The sequence below is a fragment of the Panthera uncia genome, chromosome X (assembly GCF_023721935.1).
Source record: "Panthera uncia isolate 11264 chromosome X, Puncia_PCG_1.0, whole genome shotgun sequence".
NCBI lineage: Eukaryota > Metazoa > Chordata > Mammalia > Carnivora > Felidae > Panthera > Panthera uncia.
The window spans coordinates 25,980,081-26,003,088 of record NC_064817.1 but is presented as its reverse complement, the minus strand read 5'-3'; the positions used below and the strand labels follow the sequence as shown (position 1 = coordinate 26,003,088).

Genomic DNA, 23,008 nt, shown 5'->3' with positions numbered 1-23,008 from the left:
GAAGAGACTCAGCAACAGCACTGGTTGCTGCACATACATTGGTTTTGTTCTTTTTTTTAAATATAATTTATGGTCAAGTTGGCTTCCATACAACACCCAGTGCTCAACCCAACAGGTGCCCTCGTCCATGCCCGTCACCCACTTTCCGCTCTCCCCCACCCCCCATCCACCCTCGGTTTGTTCTCAGTATTTAAGAGTTTATGGTTTGCCTCCCTCCCTCTCTGAAAAAAAATTTTCCCCTTCCCCCTCCCCCACGGTCTTCTGTTCTGTTTCTCAAGATCTGTCTTTCTCTGACTTATTTCACTCAGCATAATACCCTCCAGTTCCATCCACGTTGCTGCAAATGGCAAGATTTCATTCTTTCTCGTTGCCAAGTAGTATGTCATTGGATATATAAACCACATCTTCTTGATCCATTCGTCAGTTGATGGACATTTAGGCTCTTTCCATAATTTGGCTATTGTTGAGAGCGCTGCTAGAAACATTGGGGCACAAGTGCCCCTATGCATCAGCACTCCTGTATCCCTTGGGTAAATTCCTAGCAGCGCTACTGTTGGGTCATAGAGTAGTTCTATTTTTCATTTTTGGAGGAAACTCCACACTGTTTTCCAGAGCGGCTGCCCCAGTTTGCATTCCCACCAACAGTGCAAGACGGTTCCCGTTTCTCCACATCCTCGCCGGCGTCTGTAGTTTCCTGATTTGTTCATTTTACATTACATGAGAACCTAACACTTTCCACAGATGTTGGCCCTTGGTGACTGAATCAGTTAACTTATTTTTGCAAACGTTCTATGTAACAAAAAACTTCAAAATGTCATTGGCATACAGTAAGCATTTAATTTTTTTTCTTTTTTTAAAAATTTTTTTTAACGTTTATTTATTTTTGAGACAGAGAGAAACAGAGCATGAACGGGGGAGGGTCAGAGAGAGAGGGAGACACAGAATCCGAAACAGGCTCCAGGCTCTGAGCAGTCAGCACAGAGCCCGATGCGGGGCTCGAACTCACGGACCGTGAGATCGTGACCTGAGCCGAAGTCGGACGCTTAACCGACTGAGCCACCTAGGCGCCCCAAGCATTTAATTTTTTTCAAGAGTTGACGGCTTGGCTGGGGTGGCACTGCTTCGTGCTGCAGGTTGACTGGGGTGGCTCCCTCCATGTGTCACTCATCCTTCCCCAGGGACAGTCAGGCTAGCCCGGGGCATGTGTATCTCTTGGTGATGGCAGAAATGCATAAGGGCTAGCCCCACTGCAGGAGCACATTCCAAGCCTCTGTATCACTTCTATTGTTACCCCATTAGGATTAGGCAAAACAAGTCATCAGGCCAAGCTCAGTGTCAAGGGCCAGAAACTAAACTCTTGTCTTTTGTAGTGGGAAATTAAAAAGTTAAATAGCTGGGGCGCCTGGGTGGCTCAGTCGGTTGGGCGTCCGACTTCGGCTCAGGTCATGATCTCGCGGTCCGTGAGTTCGAGCCCCGCGTCGGGTTCTGTGCTGACAGCTCGGAGCCTGGAGCCTGTTTCGGATTCTGTGTCTCCCTCTCTCTGACCCTCCCCCATTCATGCTCTGTCTCTCTCTGTCTCAAAAATAAATAAGCATTAAAAAAAATTAAAAAAAAAATTAAATAGCAAAGGGCACGGACACAGGGTGGGGTAAAGAATTGGGACCACCAATCCAATTTACACTCATGTCAAGTCAGAATATTTTTTGAGGGGTGATATTGGCAAAAGACTGATTCTGATGAGTTGTAGAGTTGAAGGATTGTAATCCAGTTGAGGCCGTGACTGAACATTTGCCTTCTAAGGAGCTTAATGGTGGAGGGAAAGACAATGATAGAGAGCAAGTTTTGTTGCCGTTGTTTAAAGATGGGGGCGGGGGGGACTCATGGTTGAAGGCTATGAAGAAAGACCCTACGGGGAGACGAGAGATTGAAAAGACACAAAGAGTGTGTGGAGAAAAAGCCCAGAGTAGATGACTCTTCTGACGGAGGAATCAGCTTACCAGAGTACAAGAGTCACCTGTTCCTCTGAGACTGAAGAGAAGGATGCAAGATGTCGTCCGTATTTAATGAAACGTGTGCTCGTTCCGTTACATTGTGTGATCCCCTTCTCTCTGGGGAGGCAGGGTCATTTGCCGTGAAATGTCCTCCAGTTTGTATCATCAGGGTTAAGTCTGGAAGCCACCTGAGATATTTCAGAGGAAAGTTAATACAGATGACAGGTTCCATGGCTGATGGAGTAGCAGAGGACCGCAGTCCCGGAGGTTGGCAGTATCGGGAAGCTGTTGCCACCTCGAGGGCTGAAGGGCCAACAAGTGTTACCAAAGTCCAGAAACCAGAACCACCCGGTACTAACTCAACCGCTGTGGGGGCTGCACGGCAGGTAGTGACACTACAGGGAGAAGGGCTGTCCCTTAGGAAATGGAGTCACAAAGAAGACCCTGCCCACACAGAGAGAAGGGGAGATATACTTTAGTTTCACCCTTCTTTCCTCCTGTTCTCGCATGTCCTACCGAGGCCTCTCACTGTCCTGACGCACCTGGAAACCAACTAGCAAGGAATCCTGGGAAACCCTGGTCCCCCTTATAAGGGGCTTGGTTCATCTGTATCGCTGGGTAGAGTGGGAGATTGCCAGAGAACGGATCTAAGAGCTAATCAGCTCTTCCCTGTTAGCTCACAGAACTGGATTTTTTCAAATGAATTTCTTTTTTTTTTTTTTTTAATTTTTTTTTCAACTTTTTTTATTTATTTTTGGGACAGAGAGAGAGACAGAGCATGAACGGGGGAGGGGCAGAGAGAGAGGGAGACACAGAATCGGAAACAGGCTCCAGGCTCCGAGCCATCAGCCCAGAGCCCGACGCGGGGCTCGAACTCACGGACCGCGAGATCGTGACCTGGCTGAAGTCGGACGCCCAACCGACTGAGCCACCCAGGCGCCCCTCAAATGAATTTCTTAGTTCGCGTATGCCAACACAGTATCCTAGGCAAAAGAAGAGAAACCCCCTATTAGCGCCTTTTTCTCCGTAACTATATGAGGATGCTATTTCACAATTTTCCAAGCAGCTTTATTTTGAGTTTGGCCTCATGACAAAACCTGAGGCATAGGCGGAATAAGTCACTCCACCCTATTTTACATACAACAAAACTGGGACTCAGAAGGTTAATGACTTTCTTAAGATCAAACAGCCAAACAACGGCCAAATAAGACTCCCTGGGAAGATGCCTTTTCATTACTCCGCTGTTGCCTTTCATTCGTGAAGCTCCTTGGAGTCAGTCATTAAAATTTTTAAACTCTAGCTCACCTGGAACAAATGTTCATTTCATTGGTAGGGGACTATCCCCAAACACATTTTATAAGAGAACTTAAACACTACTCACCCTTAATTTTTTTAATGATAGGTCTATGTGTTTGCATTTCTCTTCTAAATTAAAGGGAGCGTTTTAGAGCTATGGCATCATAGACAGTGTCGGCGAAACAGCGAGGCTCTTACTTTGCATTCGGTAGAGGCTTACCCTGTGGTCAACAGAGTGCGGTTCATTAGGAACAGTACAATTCGTAGGACGAGAGTAGTAGCAGCAGCAGCAGCAACAGAAAGAGTAGTAACAGTGATAGCAATCAGCACGGTTCTTCTAGCTAATGTTTAGTTAACGCCTTGGATACGTCAGACGCCATTCCGAAGGCTCTCCCTGCATTTTCTAAATTAACCCTCATGATACTCTTTCTACGTAAATACTGTTACTCTCCCCATTTTAAAAAGGAGGAAACTGAGGCATAGAGAGGCGAATACACTTTCCCATTGGGCGCATGACTAGGAAGCGATCAAGCCAGGATTCAAACCCAGCAGGCCCAAACTTGTCACTGCTCTCTCTCTTCCTCTGTTGTTTTCTCCGGCGTAGGGTCAATACCCTGAAAAGAATTCTTAAGAACAGAAAATAAGGGAAGACAAATATTAAAATTAGAAAGTTTTAGTACTCAAAATTCTTGAAATTAATTCCGGTTGTCCCACAGTTTACAATCGTTTTCCTGCCTAAAATACAGCACATAAAATACCAAGCACGTGTTACAGCAACACCATATCGGCTTTGAATATGAAATATTTCTTGCCTGGTTGGGGACACAATCTTTTGGGAATGTAGCCTTTTATATTCTTCACAGAAAACACGCACGCACATATATATATATGGACCCACAAAAATCATCTTTTTTCATAGGCTAGTGTTCACAGTATTTCAAATTTCTTCACACACTGTGATCACCATACAGACAATTCCCTGTAGGGTATACCATTGCAAATGGAATTCAGAAATAAGAAGACGTGTGTGTGAATTCTATTGTGTTTTTGAATTTACACTCCTTGTGTGGTCTGGAGTTATCCCAGTAGTAAATTTCACGGTAGTAGGCAAAACTGGTCAAGGTCATTGTTCCTAGTTTGAAGGACGCTTGGTTAAAGCCCAGATCGGTCAACATATGACCCTAGGAGGAAGGGAAGCATTGTGTTCCGGTGAATGCTGTAAGAAGGGAGACAAGACTGCTGAAGTTGAGAACCTTAGGGTTTAGATAAGGGCCTTTGCCCTGTCAATGTTACTCAAGGTCAGTGGGATTTTCTTTTTTAATCCTACATCCTCTCAAAACCTGGGCAGCATTCAGGGAGGGTGAGGGCTTTCCTTCTGTATGAAAATCTGAATATCACGGTGACTACAAATTTGAAGAAAAGTATGTGGCTTGTGCTTTTTTGTCTTTCAAGAATTAAAGTTTATCAAAAAGCTCTGTTTTGAGATCAAGCCTCACTCTTTTACCTCTTGACTATGAAGTCTGTAACTTGAGCTGTATATTTCCTTCAAGAGTTTGGAAAATGCTAGCATACCTTTCAACTTAAACTTGTAGGCAGTTTTTATGATCTATAGATTAAGACCAAAAAGTGTATATCCTTTTTAATCTAGACTTTTCACGTAGCAGCGCATGAGTGAGAGGTGGCTTCCAAAATTATTTATCTTTCTTCGGTAAAATAAATGATATTACTTACACTTATTAAAATTTTAATTTATATTTTTTTATTCCTAAATGTATACACATATGCTCTGATGTTGGTTGATCGTATTTCTCTAACAGAGAAACGTATTCGTTAAAAGGAATTAACTTGGAAAAAGGTGACCAAGTCATTGGTTTCCGTTTTGTGAATTCTTATGCTACCAATTAGGGATTTAATAAATAATAGATACTAAGCTCTTTTTCAAAATTCAAATGCCATCTTATGGATAAAAAGGGCTGCTTACAGTACACACTACTTTAACACTGAAGGCTTGGCTTAAGTAAGGAGGAGAAGGGACAGAAAGGTAAGCTTATACCTTAGGACATTTCTAGAAAAGGAAAGCCTTAGAAGTGTATGTTTCACCTTAGAAAGGTTTTTGAATAGCATGAGGATCCAAAAAGTGGAAAATAGGAGCCACAGGGCTGGGTAAAATGAGTATATAAGGGAAGGCAGACTTTTCGCCAGGATAAACTTTAACTGCTTTGTAGTACAGGAACTGTACTCTGTGCCTTTAAAAACTCTCTCCCTTTTTCCTTTCATGGCGAAAGTTAGTAACGTTGGTTCTAGATGCTTGCTACTCATTTTGTTTTTTGGTTCTATTTGTTACATGCAATAAATGAAATTATTTCATTTGATTCAAGAATAGGATGTTCTAGGGACTCTTGGTTGGCTCAGTAGGTTAAGCACCTGACTCTGCATTTCGGCTCGGGTCGTGATTTCACAGTTTGTGAGATCGAACCCCCTGTCAGGCTCTGCACTGACAGCACAGAGCCTGCTTAGGATTCTCTCTCTCTGCCTCTTTCTCAGCTCCTCCCTTGTGCGCTCTCTCTCTCTCTCTCTCTCCTCTCTCTCAAAATAAATAAAGAAACATTAAAACAAAGAATAGGATATTCTAGTTAACTGAGAAATACCAGATTATATATACATTATACATTTTCAAGGAAGGGGAGCCCACCCAAATATACTGAAACTCTGCCAAAATTACTACTGTTTGATTTTTATTATGTAAATATCGTACCAACATGAAAGAACAAATATTAAAACAAAAATGACTGCTCTTCAGAAACATCAGTTAATTTCAGTTTCCTCTGCTCCCCTTCTAGTTCATGACTTAGAGATTTAAGAAATACAATACAGATAGAAATTGTGGTTTGTTTGTTACTTATGATTTTGGCACACTAGAACATTGGGTTGATATATTGTGTGATTCTAATGTCCTCTCGTTAAAAATTGAAATTTCCTCATTTTTATGCTATAATAATTAATGATGCTCTTTATTCCTATAATGTATTTCTCTTCTTTTAAATATTTTATTAGGAGAAAATACCAAAAGCACAATTACAAGGTCAATGGGAGTAAGCATGTATATGTCATTTGATATCAATCACCAGATTGTCCTGATAGATATTTGTTCCCAGCAGTAGTACATGGATATGCTAGTTTTACCATAGTGCTTCCAGCTTTGGGTTTTATTTTTTTATTAACTTAACTGATGTCAAATTGTATCATCTTGATTTAATACTCTATTTTTTTTCGTTTGTTTATTTTTGAGAGAAAGAGAGACAGAGCATGAGCAGGGGAGGGGCAGAGAGAGAGAGGGAGACACAGAATCCGAAGCAGGCTCCAGGCTCTGAGCTGTCAGCACAGAGCCCGACGCGGGGCTTGAACTCATGAACCGCGAGATCATGACCTGAGCCTAAGTCACTCAACCATCTGAGCCACCCAGGCGCCATTATTTTTTTAACTTTTTAATTTAATTTTAAAAATATAAATCTTTTATTCTTTCTCTTGCTTGAATGTCTTTTTCATGATCCTTTGCCCGTTTATCAATGGCTTTACCTACCACGTTGGATTTGATATAACTATCTTAGTAATTGAATATTACCTTAATGCTTAGAAGCCTCCTCCATGCACTTAGAGCAGTTGTTAATATGCTTCTAGATAAACCTGTCATTGCCTTATTTATTTTCTGTGCGGTATTTTAAGTGATGTAATACATAGCTTGATAATACTCCATTGTCAAACAGAAACAAAAAAGCAGGTCATTTGGTTTAGCGAGATTCTTATGTTTGAAATTGTGTTCTAATTTTAAAGTAGGATATTTATGAAAGTATTATGAATAAACTTGGCCTTCAAAAAAGTTCATAAGTAGTATGCAGTGCTATTCTTTTGATGTTTAATATTTTCTATATGCAGCTGTAGTTGAATGCCAGTAGATGGCACTAATTACATAAACAATTCAACAAGTTAATGAAGAGGGAAGTAAATACATGAGCTTTGTTTTCCGTTCAAATTTTGGTATATGCCCCATAGTCAACAACTATATGAGAGCTTATTTTTATAGTTTGTTCTCTCCCATGAGAAAAACAATTAAGCCCAGCCGATCCCCAATCGATTGCTACTAAATTGAAACACCGGATACTGAGGATTGCTCAAGATGCTGCATTTGAAAAGTTTTGTCGTGAAAAGTGGGTTGGATTATACTGTCACGATTGACTAAATCACATGGTAGGTTCAAAGGAAACATGCGGACAAGTTCTGACCTGCGAACTCAAAGGCTATTTATGAAAAATTTTGAGAAACTACAACTCAAAATTTCAGAGAAAACTGACATTCATTTTCTTTCCCATATGTATCCATAGCAGTTGGCCAAAGACCTCCGCCAGTGGCAGATAAATGTAGATGTTGCAAATGATTTGGCCCTGAAACTTCTCCGGGATTATTCTTCAGATGATACGAGAAAAGTACACATGATAACAGAGAACATCAATGCCTCTTGGGCAAGCATTCATAAAAGGTAGGAACTACATTATTTCTAAACCTATCATTGACTATAGTGATGGATGTGGTGGTGACGGTGGGTGGCCATTGCATATTTTGTTTTCCTACTCCTGCTCAACTGGGGCTTCGGAGGCTCCAAGGTGACAGTTGCCAACTAAATTCACAGTCTTGCCTAATTCCTCTAGAATTTTAAAGACGAGGGACCTGAAGACTGGTGAAATTAAATGATTTGCCTACCGTTGCAAAGGTAGTGAAATAGCTAAGAGTTTAGACAAACACAAAATATGGATGTTTAGCTAGAAGAACCATTTATCAATATGTTTTGAGAAGTCTACCCAAAGAAATATCATTCCATTCCACAGTGGCACATGTTGCCCCATTCTTAATCTGACAAGGAAGTCACTTTGGGTTTCTTGATGGAATTATAGTTGTCCATGGTGCTATCTTTGTATCTCACTCCACCTATGCAATGGGAAAATTCATGTCGTGTAACATGACTCATAACTTCATTTCCCATTCTATGTCAGTGAAAATTAACAGCTCTTAGAGACACTACCCCCTCAAACTAGGTTCTGTGTCTTTATTGTCCACTCTCTTAACCCCTTGTGCTTTTCTTTTAATAGCATTTATCCTAATTTTAGATAAAAATATGAATTATATAACTGGTTGTTTAACGTCTGTGCTTCATATTAGTCTAAATTCCCTGAGGACAGAGACTCTCTTTCTTACTTGACACATCCTGAGGTCCTGAACCAAGTGATACAGTGGGGAGCTGGTAAATATTTGTTGAATGATGACTCCCTTTGCATAACATAGAGTTACCTTGTTCATGCTATGGACAGTTAAAGATTACTGGGTCCTCATTTTTAGCTGTGTCAGAAAACAGGGGCAAAAAGAGTACTTGTACAACGATAAGGAACACCGCAGTGAAAGGTAAATAAGTCCCAGCAGATGACATGAATTACTGAAGAAGTCAATTTGGTGGCCTTTGTGAAGAAGAAAAGGCCACCATCAAGGGGGGAAAAAAAAAAACCCAACAGATTTTGAACTAAGAGCAGAATCTCTTAGGACCTCTGAGCTACTGATATATGGAAATTGTGAAAGCAAGTAAATCTTGAAATCGAATCAGGAATTAAAGAGTGAAATCTCCTGAGACGCTGGATTCGTGCTGGTGGTCCTAGGGCCATCTTGCATTCCAGACAGTTGGTATTCAGATAGATGACCATGGAAAAGAAGTTTCAATCTGAAGTTGGGAGCTCTATTTGGGGCCCTATCTAAAGGACCCTGGTGGAGAGAGGGTGAGCTTGAATACAGGAGTGATAATTCGAAAAAATTCTTAAAGTTACTGCCTCCTCCCAGTGGCAAGGGTTGAACTTTGTGTTTTAAATACAGATCCAGTATCTGTTGAGTTAAATAAGGCACATTGGGCTTAGGAAGGCTTATTTATATGTGATCAAAATGGTGTCAGAGACTCAGAAGTTAGATCTCAATGGGAAATGCCTGCTTCTCCAAGAGTAGCCTCTTTGGGGAAGCAAAATAAGATCAGTGAAATAATATGATGAGTTCAGGGAGTGTAAGCTAAGAAGGGGCCAAAAAGAAAGCTTGTTTGTGGTCCAAAACCTGAGCTTCAAGGGAGGTGTATCCCATCTGTGTCACTCTTTCTGGAAGTCCCCTGTCTCCACGTTCCCATGCTTCTCTAACGTCCAAGCAGCTCTCTCTGTTCTTGATCGCTTTCGTAAGGTCTTTGGATTCTTCAGAGGGGGGCTTCCAGTTTATATTTTTTCGACTAGGTCCCTAAAAATCTACCACCTAAGGAAGGTATATGCTTATTTCTCCAGTGCGTAAAGTCAAAACAGAAGGTTAGCGGCCAAATTACATTTTCCACTGGCCCATACACAATCTGAAGTTTGCCAGATTAATTTTCCTGAAGCTTCTAAAGTTCTTCCCTGTGCCATTCTCACATGTACTCTGAAAATTCATCCACTTGTGTAGTTTCAGTCCACTGATGACTATCCTTTTATATCATTTGCAGCTGACAATGATCTTTTGACTTTCTGACCTACATATCCTAGTGACTTATTTCCATTTGAATGTCCCTCCGGAACTTCAAACTGAATGGGCCCAAGGCTGAACTCATTTTTGCCCTCTTCCAACCTCTTTCTCCAAATGTGGCCTACTTTTCTTCCTATGATCCCTCCCCAGTGAACATTACCACAACCCATTCAGTTGCCAAATGAAAACTCGTGCTTGACTCTTCCTTTTACAACCCCAATAGCTAAGCTACCACAAAGCTATTTACTGCTGAAATAGCTTTCAAATCCAGCCACGTCTCTTTATCCCTCCTCCTCACCTGTCACGTTTGGCCTCAGTGACTACGTCATTCGCCTAACGGGTATGCCTCCTTCTAGTCTTCCTAGTTCCTACCCATTCTCTGCAGAAAATGCAGGATGATCTTTCTAAATACACTATATTTATGTAGCTCACCCCCCTCCCACTTTTAAAGCCTCTAGTGGCCTATCCATTATTATCTGAAGATAGTCCATACTTCTTTAAATGATTTCAAGGTCTTGTGTGATTCAACGTTTCCTTAAAACTCCAGCCTGATTTTCTACTCTTCCTCAATCTTCCCTCCCAGCGCTCCCCGCATGTAATTAAGTAACACTGAGCTCTTTCCACTTCCTCATCCTATGTTCTGTCTTCTCTACTGACTCCTGACCTGAAACACACTTACACACACACACACACACACACACACACACACACACGTATATATATATAATATTAAATAACAATTCCTTCAGGAAGACTTTTCCAGCTACCAACCTCAAAGTGCACACTCTTTAGGCCTCCTATCATAGGCCCCCTATTATCGTGCTTACCTCACTACTTAAGTGTTTGCTGGTCTTTGTCTCTTGTGAGAATGTTGGCTCTGTGAGGATATTCACATTGGCCTCTTGTCCACTGTATCTCCGTGCACTTAGCTTTGCGTGTATTAACTATCCCCAACACATTTTTCATTAAATACGTAAATGAACAAATGAAAAATAACTACAAGTGTTCTGGTGTGCCAGTAACTCAACACAGAAGAAAAATGTATCCATTAAGATTGCTTTCAATTTCAAGTAACAGAAAACTCAAGTTCAGTAGCTTACCTAACAGAGGTTTATTTGTCTCATTTATCGAGCGGTTCAGAGGTAGGCAGATGACTGACATTGGCTCAGTGGCTCAGCAATGTCAGCCTTGAAGTTTCCATGTTCTTCTCGGCATCTCCCTTGGAACATATACATTCCAGCAGGAAGTAAAAGGACACAGGGCGGTGCTTGTATCAGGAAAGCAGTGGGATTCCCAGGAAATTTCACACCAAAACTGTGCAACAAAACCACCTCTAGTGGCTAACAATTGGGGTCGGGTCAGCCAATAGAGAATGCCTGCCACGAATGGGGTGGAAAGAATAAACTGATCAATCGGCACGCTGTAGCCAGAGAGCATTACGTTCCCTGGAAAGATAACCAGTCAGATCTTTGAGTAAATACGGTACGTTCACTTAGCTCGCATATTCACGTACGTTATATTCATGCGGTATATGTACGTAGGATCATAAAACAGTGGCCATTCGGGCTTGATGGCTGTTCTGGTCAGCGGGAAAGGTCTTGAGGAGAGCTGGATTCTCCACTGGCTAATGATACCTTTACATTAGAAGTTCGCATTCTGTGTATGCTTTGTGTGTCACCTGCACAGATTAAGCCATGCTCTACCTGACTACAGTTTTTCTTATTTTACATTCTTACAGACCTTGTGCTAGATAGATAAAGAACAAGAAAACTCTTTATATGATCTTTTGTCTTTTGACCTTTTTATCCAGTATCTTGCCCAGGTAAACCAAGAAGCCAAGTAACATCGTCATCTTCCCATAGATTTACGTGGGCCAGCGGGGTAGCCGGTAGCCGTGGGTGGCGATTTAAATGTAAATTAAAGTTAAATAAAATTTAAAATTCATTTTCTCCATCTCATCAGCCACCTTTTCACCTTAGGTGCTCAAGAGCCACGTGTACCTAGTGACTTCCCTATTGGACAGTGCAAAATAGAACATTTCCATCATCACAAAAGATTTCTTTGTCTGTGTTCAGCTAAGCAATTTAGGGCACATTTCTAACAATCACATAACCATCACATAACCTAACAATCACTTCAAAAGAGTTATTGCCAGATCTTATAAATAAAGAGATATTTCTTTTACAGAATGGTTCCCATCATTTTATTTTCTTGTTTCTACTTGATATCTTCCATTTATCCACTTTCTAGAGTTGGCATTTAAAGTCCCCAAACCTACAACTATCACAGGATATAAACACTTTCATTTTTGTTGTCACTCTTTTCAGCATCATTTTAAAAGGAGAAATTATTAATGCTGATATTTGGGCGATAGAGAAAAAGTATCTCATATCTTCACACAGTACCTATCAACAAGACTTTTTAGGTAGGAGGGACTCTGCCAAAAGCATTCTGATCACATTATTTCTCAGAGTTTGGGTTTTACCACAGAACGCTAATGTATCGCCTGCATTGAAACTTTCAATCATATAGAGAAATTCATGCAAAAAATCTGCACATTTGGAAGCCTATTTAAAGCAATAAAAATCTTCAGTGCAGTGTTAAATTGTTGAATAATATATAAAAACTATAACTTGGAAGAGCTTTACTTTGACATTACACCCTGGCAAGCTAGAGTTTTGAGACCATCGAAAACAAAAGGAAACGGATTTTGTTTTGTATTTTACTGTTCAGTTTATTAATAGGTCAGAGAAATCTTTGATTCTACCCTGACTTTGATAGGAGCTTTCCCATTTTATGTGGATTAACACAAATAGTCATGCGTGCCCAAAAGGAATTCGTCTACTGTTCATGATTAAAAGAAAAGGCTACTTCCTAACTCAGTTCTGTAGTTTAACAATTCAGGTCAGAACACAGATCATCATTGTGACCTACGTAGGAAAATATTTTGTTTTCCTGATCATATTCCATATAGTCCATGTTAACATAGAAAGCCAGAAATGAGGGCCTCTGCAAGTTCATTTCTTTCTCTTCAATCTCTGCGAATAGATATGAATTGGTCAGTAAGATAATATTAGATGTGATATTACAAATTATTGTCAGAAGCCTCTAAGGGCTAGATTTCAAGGACTGCCATCTGGCTGATGACTTTATGATGACACTCTCATGAGATTTCATTTCCTTATTTCTATTCCAGGATCAGTCTTTAAACAAGAAATGAGCATTAACTCTGAATTGTCTGTCTGTAGCCATATGGGGGCTTCCACATCTACCAATCAGCTAGGAGTGAATTATTAAGTGGAGGGCCTGGTCCCAGTATCAGAGGGGTTCAGCATGGCTGGAACTTAAAAGCTCCCAGATACCTGAAAAATCTCTCTAGGTTCTAAGAAAGATTCAGCATGTATATATGTACATGCACATACGTGTATATGCATGTACATACGTGGAAATATGCTCTTCCTTAAAATTATATCTCAGTATTCTCCTGTCTTCCCTCATGATACATTTTACATTTTAATAATCATAAGTAATAGCTGATAAACTGAGAAATTACCACCAGTATTCTCCATCTTTGGCAACAGTGTAGCACATGGAAGTCCCTCCTTGCTTCTCTATTCCTAGGTCCTATCTCTTTTCCACTTTAAAGAAACAAGAAAGGAGGGGGGCTTGCGTGCTTAGTTGGTTGAACATCGACTCGATTTCAGCTCAGGTCATGATCCCAGGGTTGTGAGCTTGAGCCCCACGTTGGGCTCCATAGTGAGCATGGAACCTGCTTAAGATTTTTTCTCTCTCTCCCTCTGCCACTCTCCCCAGCTCTTGGTCTCTCTCTTTCTCTCTCTGAAAGAAAGAAAGAAAGAAAGAAAGAAAGAAAGAAAGAAAGAAAGGAAAAAAAATATTGAGCCCTATTTTGTGTGCATCACAGAGCTTTTCTAACCAGACACTGGATCTCTTTCAGATTCTCCAGCATATTTTTTTAATGATTGTCCTGCTTTTTCTTCTCTGGGATCTTGCATTTCTTTTTTTTTTTCTTGCTTCTCCCCCTCAGCCAACCATCACATTGAAGTCTCCCTTGTTCTAAAAGAACTTTCTTCAGATATGATCTTTTCTATACAGCTATGCTGGTTTCCCCTTACCATCAAAAAAAAAAAAAATTGTTTTTGGCAGCTTGAAACCATCAAAAGTTTTAAAGAAGTAATTGGCATTACTGTTTCCTAGTCTTTAGCTCCCGGTTATGCTTTGACCCACTCCAATCTGTTTTCTGTTGCTACCACCTTGTTTTAATGAAAACAAGGGCTCACTAAGGTCATCGGTGACTTTTACTAGAACTAATGGCCCTATATTCAACTCGACTGGTTGAAACTTTCCCTTCCTTGGTTTCCAGAACGGTATCGATTTGCAGTTCTCCTATTTTTCTAGTCATATAGGAAGAGTGAGGTCCCTGGCACAATGCCTGATACATTGTAAGAGCTCAGTAAAGGTCATGTCGTAAATATCATAAGCGTTCATTCACTCACTCAGTGAATATTTTGGTGCTAGGTAGGCTCAGGTCGTGTTACTCAGTATACAGCAATGAAAATCCCGACCCTCATGAAGCTTGTATTTTGGGAAGGAGAAGGTGGGAAATAGACGTTAACAAATACGCAAGTTAAGGGGCGCCTGGGTGGCTCAGTTGGTTAAGTGTGTGACTCTTTTTTTTTTTTTTAATATTTATTTAGTTTTGAGAGGCAGAGCATGAGTAGGGGAAGTGCCGAGAGAGAAGGAGGGGAAGAGAGGAGAGATTAGGGGAAGGGCCAAGAGAATCTGAAGCAGGGTCCAGACTCTGAGCTGTCAGCACAGAGCCTGATGCGGGGCTCAAACCCACAAACCATGAGATCATGACCCGAGCCGAAGTCTGTCTCTTAACTGACTGAGCCACCCAGGTGCCCCAAACATCTGACTCTTGATTTCGACTTGGTCATGATCTCATGGTTCATGAATTCAAGCCCCAGTTTGGGCACTGCCCTGACAGTGTGGAACGTGCTTGGGATTCTCTCTCTCCCCTCTCTCTTTCTGAACCTACCCCACTTGCTCTCTCTCCGAAAATAAATAAACTTTTACAAAAGGTAAAAAAAAAAAAAAAAAAAAAAAAAAAGGAAGTTAAGTATATATGAAGTTGTGATAAGTGCAGTGTGGAAACAAAGGAAAGTAGTTGAGAATAGATGTGTGTGTGTTGGAAGGAAAGTGCTGTTGTTTAAATATGATGGTTAAGAAAGGTCTCACGGTGAGGGTGACATTTGAACAAGATGCAGTGGACCTGAGGAGGTGAGCCGTGTGGATAACTGGAAGAAAAACAGCTCAGGAGGGTTCTAGTAAGTGGAAATGCCATGAGGCAGGAGTATGCGTATCCTTTGGGGGGAAACTTAGACTAGTGTAACAGAAAAGCGACAAGTGAGCAGGAGTGTAGCAGACCAGGAGTTCGGAGAGGAGAGGAATCGGATACATGAGTCCTCAAAGGACTTTCACTTTCACTTAGAGTGAGACGGGACTCATTGGAAGGTTTTGTGTGATGGGATGGCATGTTTTGACTCACCTGGCCCTTCTTTTACACTAGACTGAAGGGAAGTAGTGAGACCATTAGGAGCCATAATTCAGTCAAGAAAGGACTGTGATCTGGGCCGGAAGAGGAGAAGTGAATGTAGTAAGAAGTGGCTGGATTCTACTCTCTTTTGAGGAAAGAACCCAAAAAGCTTTCTAATGGGTTAGGAATCCAGGAAGACCACAGTTTTCACCTGAGAACTGGAAGATGGGGTACTCACTTTACAGAGATGGAGAAGATCTCAAAAGCAACATATCTTAGGAAAAAGATGTGGACATACTATTTTGAAACGTCTCTTCTGCGTCCAGGTAGAGATGTGGAGTAGTTAGCTGGATATAAAATTTTACGTTCTACTGAATGGTCATGACTTGAGATACAGGTTCGGGAACTGTAACAATAATCGATATAGGCCGTCTTTGTTCTATATATCACTTAAATGTCGATGTTCCATTGTTAACTCTGTCTCTGCTCTATATACATTGCAAGTACCTTCAACTGTTGGCTTCAACCACCATTAAGACTTCTCAGTTGTTATTTCCACCTTCTATCTTTCTCCCAATCTCCAGAACTGTACTCACAGCCACCTACTATATGTTTCCATCTGTACATCCTACAGGCTCCAAAATGTCTCAAGGAGAAGGCATTATGTGCTCCCAAAACAATGCTACATTTTTTTTGGATTTTCAGTGTAGTTTAATTACTTAATTCTCTCTAAAACTGGAAACCTAAGAATTACTTCTACCTCGCCCTCCCCATCTCCTCTCTATCTTATTGCTACATGTACTGAATTGGCGTCTAAACTGTGTGAATTCAACTTCAAAAATTGCTCTAGGAACCACCCACCCCCCCTTCTTTTTATCCTCATTGCCAACTCATCCTAGAGCCTGCCCATATTTTACCTCGGAGATCGTGGCCACTTTTGTTCTGCGCTCCGAACCATTCGGTGTCCACGCTCATTTTGCCTTGGCGCTGGCCTCAGAGTGATTTTCCTTAAAATCAATCTTCTCGTTTCCCTTTCCTCCAGCACTCTTTTTCCTCCAGAGACCTGATGGATACTATTTACATATGTGATATGCTCCCAAAAGCGTACTCAAATTTTTCTGAAAATAAAAACAAAAAAAAATAAGTCAATAATGAAACATGAGGGTTTTTTTTCAGGGAAGGAAAGCAAATAGTGTCACGAATTTGTGTTTGTCAGTGTGTTTCACAGAGGGACAGGCATGTGAACTTCATGAAAGAGTCTTATGTTCTACCCACCAGTGCTGACCCTTAGGAAAGTGTTTTTAGAATTCTTTTTTGGGTACTACCTGGGGACTAGTTTCTGATCATCAGAAGATTGTTGTATTATTGTATAGCCACACCTTGTCTTTGCTCATTAGTTGTACTCAATAATTGTGAATTGAATGAAATAATTAATCAGATGTTGGGCAGTAAATGACTCTGGATTATTTCCAGAAATTTAAAGGATGCAGCTTTGCTGCCGTCCTTGAAGCTATGCGAAGAACGTGATGTGATGCTCACAGGACATTTGTTTAAAATACAACCTCTTATTAAGTCAGGGACTGTTTGTGATATATTTGCAGCATAGTCATAAATATTAAAGCTACAAAGGACCCTAAGGACACCAGCTCAAACTTCTCAATTTAGAGTAGCCTATTTTTAATCCCCCTCATGCAAAGTATACTATCTAGTCCATCTTAAGGACTAAAAAGATTTGGTACATTAAAAAATCCAATGCGTTAGCAGCTCCTTTCGGTACACTTCTTTTGACAGCATGAGGAAGTTTCTTTTGGCTCTTCAAGAGTGCGTTGTGTATATAGTTATAAGGCGCTCTGGTTTTTATCCTGCTGAGACCCAATCTTTCCAACCAATTATAAAGTGTAAGAATTCTCGCCATGTTACAATAGGGTAATATACCTGTAATGCAAAACCTTGGGGCTCCGGGCCAGGCAGTGTCATGATCCATACGGATCTAAAATGTTCTTGGTTGTAACTGCCTGCTTAATTTTATGTCACCTCCTTTAAAGTAATTAGACTGTTTTTAGCTTGCAGAGATTGCACACAAAGGGAGACATTTGGAACCATATCACTGGTGATTTACTGGTGTGGAAAATTACCTGGTGTTGTAGCCAAGTAGCCATTTTCATTCTAAACCAGTCCTACAGTCCTAAACCAGGTTCTACCAGTGCACCAAAATAGATGCTTGCAAATGCCCCTGCATGCAGTTTACTCATGGAAAGACTCTAAAACTAAACATAAGTTATAATTGTTTCCCAAAGGAAACTTATAGGTCACCAACGGACCTTTCTTTTTTTTTTTAAGTTTATTTATTTATTTTGAGATTGAGAAAGAGCGGGGGAGGGACAGAAAGCGAGTTGGAGAGAGAGAATCCCAAGCAGGCTCTACACCGTCAGCACAGAGCCTGAAGCAGGGTCCGATCTTACGAACCCAGCGATCGTGACCTGAGCCGAGATCAAGAGTCGGACGCTGAACCGCCTGAGCCACCCAGGTGCCCCACAAACAGACATTTCTTGTCTCCGTTCATAAATTTGATATATTGGTGTCTAAAATTAAAACAAATGGGAGAAAGTTCCCTCTCTTGGTTTAATCGAACCATTAATGTTAGCACCAGGATCCATCATATTACTTTTCAATCATAGTCATATTTTTAATTTTCTTTGCATTGCTATCATTCTCAAAAAAACCCTCTGTAAAATATTCAATAAAATATATAAATTCGCAAAAAAAAAAAAATATATATATATATATAAAAATATATATAAATTCGCTAGGGTTTATTTTTATTAAGTTGAGTTCTTTTAATAAATGGATATAGTCATCATTTGACTTGTAATTTTATCTAATTCTAACATTCATATAGTTTGGGGATCTTTTGGCTCTATTCAATTTATAATGGGAATTTCTTTCCATGAACTAATTTTTTAATGCATTCCTTATTTCTAAAAATTGGGCAGGGGAACTAGATACTAGTGAGTTTGTGAAATAGAATCTTCTCAATTTTTCACCTAAATGGGGGTTTCTTTCAGCAGTTCTAGGGGGCGGTCAACAACCGTGCTTTTCTGCAGCCCCCTTTTACCAGTTGGGCAACCTGATACCATCCCTGACTTATTGAAGCAAAGATCCTAGTGCACGTCCTTTGTCTTGCACAGAAACATTTTCAGATTCTTGAGCCGAGCAAAACTTGAACCGGCTGCCCCCACTTTCTTCCCGTCCCAGGACCAAACAGCCCTTCCACGTTGTATTCCTCTGCCATTTCTCACCCAGAGGGCTGTTTACCCTGAGCTTCTTTCTGAGCTCAGATTGTTCCTGTGTGATTGTCCGTTTTGATATTTTATCTACCATTGTTTGTGTTTGGAAGTTTCGTCTATAGTTTGAACTAATTTTCCCTGAGATAAAGTGAAACGTGCCTGTTGTAGAAAAAAAAAATTAAATTTGGAAATAATTATTACCCTTAACATTTTGTAGCGTTTCCTTTCATCTTACTTCTGTGAGTGTGTTTTTTGCTTCTCTTTATTTGACTTCTTCCCGATTTGTTAACAGTTGAGTTGCAAGCATTTTCAGATAGTTTTTTGTCCTTTGAAAATTCCTTACGACATTTTTATTAGTATGGTAATGTGCAGGTAGTACCTTTTCAAGAAAAAATACGGGGGGGGGGGGGGGAGAGATACTTTCTTGAGTTATATCGTGACTTACGAAATAGCCGGGAACGAAAGCAATACCCTCATACCTCCAGCCAGTGTTTTATGCTCTGGCTGTTCTGCCTAGTGTCAAGAAAGACTTGAAAACCATTTAAATTAACCAGGAGACCACTTCCCCATTCAGCTTCACATTTAGCTTCATCAAATCCGTAATATGAAAGTACATCACTCGGTGTCGTTCAGTATCTTTATGCCACACTGCATTTAACACAAGTCAAATCCACCTATCCCAGGCACCTGTAGAGATCGTAACCTACATTGCATAGACTTAGGGCTACTCACACAATTCCTGAGGAGTTCCTCTTTTCCTCCTATATCACAAGTATTTTAGGTCTGTCTTGCGAACCTGAGCTAGCTGTTGAACATCAATTTTATCACAACCTGATTTTAAAAATATTTAAGTGAAACAAACCCTCCATCAAAATGCCCGATACAACTTCATCCTGAGGCAAATTAGATAAGTAATAATCATGAATTCATGATTATTTAGTATTTTCATGGGGGTTTTGGTGGTGAGATGTGATTTATTAACATGTACCATGTAAGGAGCTCCTAAGTTGCCTGTTACAACAGGAAAGCTAAACTGGTATTGTTCTTTTTAGCTCTCGGTCTAAGCTCTTGACCTCTACTTAGAGCTGGCGTTCCAAACCCAAATCTCTGACTCAGAGGCCTGCGCTCCCGTTATTGCTGTTTAATGGATACATATCAACTGGGAAGGAGGTTCTGGCAGCTTTTCACAGTAATCTAATCTCAGCTCTGTCCTCTTCAATATTTTCATCAGCGTCTTGGATGAAGACGTAGATTGCATTCTTATCAAATTTGCCGATGACACAAAGCAGGAAGAAGTAGCAAATACAGTAGACGAGAGTCTCAGGAGCCAAAAGGATTTCAACAAATTGGAGAGGTAGGCTGAATATTAAAAGATGACATGAAACGTAAGGCACTACCCTTGTGTTTAAAAGAAAAGTAAAACAGAACCAAAATCCAGCTGACGTAGACTGGGCTCCCTGGAAACAAGGGGGAAGAAAACTCCATAAGCTAGAGAGTTGTGTGCAGAATTTTGGTTAAAGAGTGTTTCCGTGTGATAGGTGTGTAAGGCAGTGTGAGAGAGGTAGGATTGGGCAGAGAGAAAATCTAACCTGCAGTGAATCTGAGGCCTCAGCACATTCTCAGGGGAGCCCTGGAACTTGCAGGACCCTTTCGGAGCCTTCCTGAGTTGAGGCGCTTCCATAGTCTAGCGCCGGCCAGGTACTGGTTCTGGGTCACCTTGTGGGAGATGGCAACCGTGGATAAAACAGTCACCTGCCGCTGAGGGCAATTTCCAGTGCAAGAGGCAGCTCTGAGCAGTTTGCCAATACTCCCACCAGCTAGAGCATGGGGTCTTGGCAGAATAGCAAGCTATCCAATACCCCAGTGTTACTCAAAGTGTGGTCCCTGGCCCAGCAGCATTGGTATCACCTCTGAGCTTCATAGAAATGCAAATAAATGCCTGGGTCCTTCCGCCAACCTACTAAATCTCAGAATCTCTGGCGATGGGGCCCAAAACACTTTTTAACAAGCTCTCCAGGCTCCAAGTCATTTCTAAGCACATTAAGTTTGAGAACCACTGCATGATGCCATCCAAAAGCATCCAGAAAGGGCAGAAAACACAGGACATTTATTGACAGTAATCTCTTCCTTTTCCATTCCCGCCCGCCCTCCCAACAGCAATAAAGCAATGGCAAAGGAAAACTCTGGGGGATATTAGCCTGGATAAATTCAAGCATCTAATGTAGTCCTAAGAACTTGAATTTCAGCTTCGTGGAGAAAGGAATTTAGGGATAGAGCCGTCCAGAGATGGAGCAGCCTGCCTTGTAAGGTTGTAGAAGGATTCAAGAACAGGCTGGCCAATGCCTTGGTACAATAATGTCGAGCATCAGGTGGACACATGACTTTCACAGCCTGATCTCCCTCATACACTCTTCTTCTCAAGTAGTTTTTCCCCCCAAATAGGGTTCTGCCAGAACTAGTTCCATTTTATCTTATTACGTATTAAGGAAGGGTATTATGGTCCCCCCCCCCACAAAAGTTCAGGTAATGGCAGGTTAAGTAAAGGTAACCAAACTTCTGTAGAGTTAATCAGACTTTATCATAGCGTACACACGGTGAATAGACAAAGTGTGTGTGTGTCCGGGAATGTGTGGGGAAAGGGATACTCTATACAATATGTATTCCTTCTAAAGCCTAGACCGTGGAACCGATTTCTCAAGAAGAGCTTTACACGACTGTAGGATCTGGTCCAATATCATAATTATTCTCATATTACCAAATTATAATTAACCAAATAAGCATTTTTCGGATAGATAGCATAGCTATCTGGTTCTCTGGTACAGCATATTTGACCCCTACTGAATCTTTGTTTTCCTGAGACTTTCCACAGTGAGAATGGAAGGCAAGTCATTTAGAAGTTGCAGAAATAGCCTAGGATTCCTTCAGTAAAAGAAGCCTCCATTTTAGCAAATAGCAGTAAACAATAGAGTCCATTATAATTGCTGGGATCTGCTAATAAGTTTTTTTTTTTCCCCTGAAACAAACTCCATTAACCCTCCTTGATACTCTATTCTCGTCAACATTTTAATAGCGTGGGACTAACTCTCAGAAATTTTTCTTTCCCACACAAAACGTATAATCCACAACCTGCTGATGATTACATTTAGCCTGACTGTTAGGTGGCTGCTGGTGACAGAAAAATTTACCCCGGCCTGTAGACAATTCTAGAAGCTCAGCCAAGCATTTGGTGTGTGTGAATAAGCCTTCATATACTTGTCATGTACAGTGGCCAACTAGCCAACCCATCTCACTTGGCAACCATTCCTGATGAAAAGGCCCGATCTACTCTGAGGAGGGGCCAGGGCTTTGCAGTAGGGCAGCCTGGAGAACCAGAGTTTGAGCTCAACCGCAGGCCCCTGATGGGGGCCTCTCCACTGCAGGCCCCTGATGGCTAGGGTGGGGCAGCTTGCTCCGGCTGAGTTCTCGGTCTTGTCCAGCGACGGGCAGGTAGACAGACATCTTTACAACTGGCTAGCCCACGTTCCAAGTGAGTGTAACATTTTACAGGCCCGAGTTAACCTTTTCTGAATCTGTGTCGCCGATTTCAAAATCCCAGTATTTATAACTCAGACCAAGATCCTGAGGTACAGAGAGTCTGTGACTTTCTTCAGCTCAAAACCTGAGCTTTTTGTCAATTCTGACAAAGAGACTTGTGCGTTTGAAGAAAAAGAAGGAAGTCTTCTCCTTATGTGTGTATTTCCCCATCATTTACTTGATGTTGGGCTCTCGAATTCTTTGAGAATTCTCTCATGTAGGGTCAGTTGTTGCTTTTTAATACTTCCAGTGTTTTCTACTCTTTTGTCCCTCTGCCAGCATCATTCACACGACTGGCTCCGAGAGGGTATCTAAGCAAGTATTTGCCATTCTTCCTAGAAAAACAAGTTGCTCTCCGTCTTCCTGATCTGTAATTCAAAGTTTTGCCAAATGCTACTTTTGACCATGAGTTCTCTGGTAGAGCCTTCCAATTCTAACTTTGAAAGAAAAAGCTGGGCTCAAACGGTGACAGTTATGGTTGCACTAGTGTGATTGCTACATAAGTATCCAAAATGAAAAGACTGCTATTAACATACGTTTACCATTTTCGAATTAATTGCGTTGGTAAAACTTCAGCGCGCACTCAGGCAGAGGCTGCAGTAGGTGTTGGGGATGATGCACAAATTCTTCCTGAATACATATCCCACTCACAAAACAAATACGCAATTTTGTTAGTCCTAACACCAAGGCTACACCAACACTTCCATTTCGATTGCATCATTTTGACGAAGATT

General features: G+C 41.1%; 1 protein-coding gene across 1 annotated transcript in view; it reads left to right on the top strand.

The window, feature by feature from the left end:
• Positions 1-23,008, top strand: part of DMD (dystrophin) — a 1,998,908-nt gene that overhangs the window by 1,478,790 nt on the left and 497,110 nt on the right. Inside the window, exon 54 of the mRNA XM_049644567.1 lies at positions 7,667-7,821. Coding sequence (XP_049500524.1) covers positions 7,667-7,821 — 155 coding nt within the window. The remainder of the gene's footprint in view (positions 1-7,666; positions 7,822-23,008) is intronic.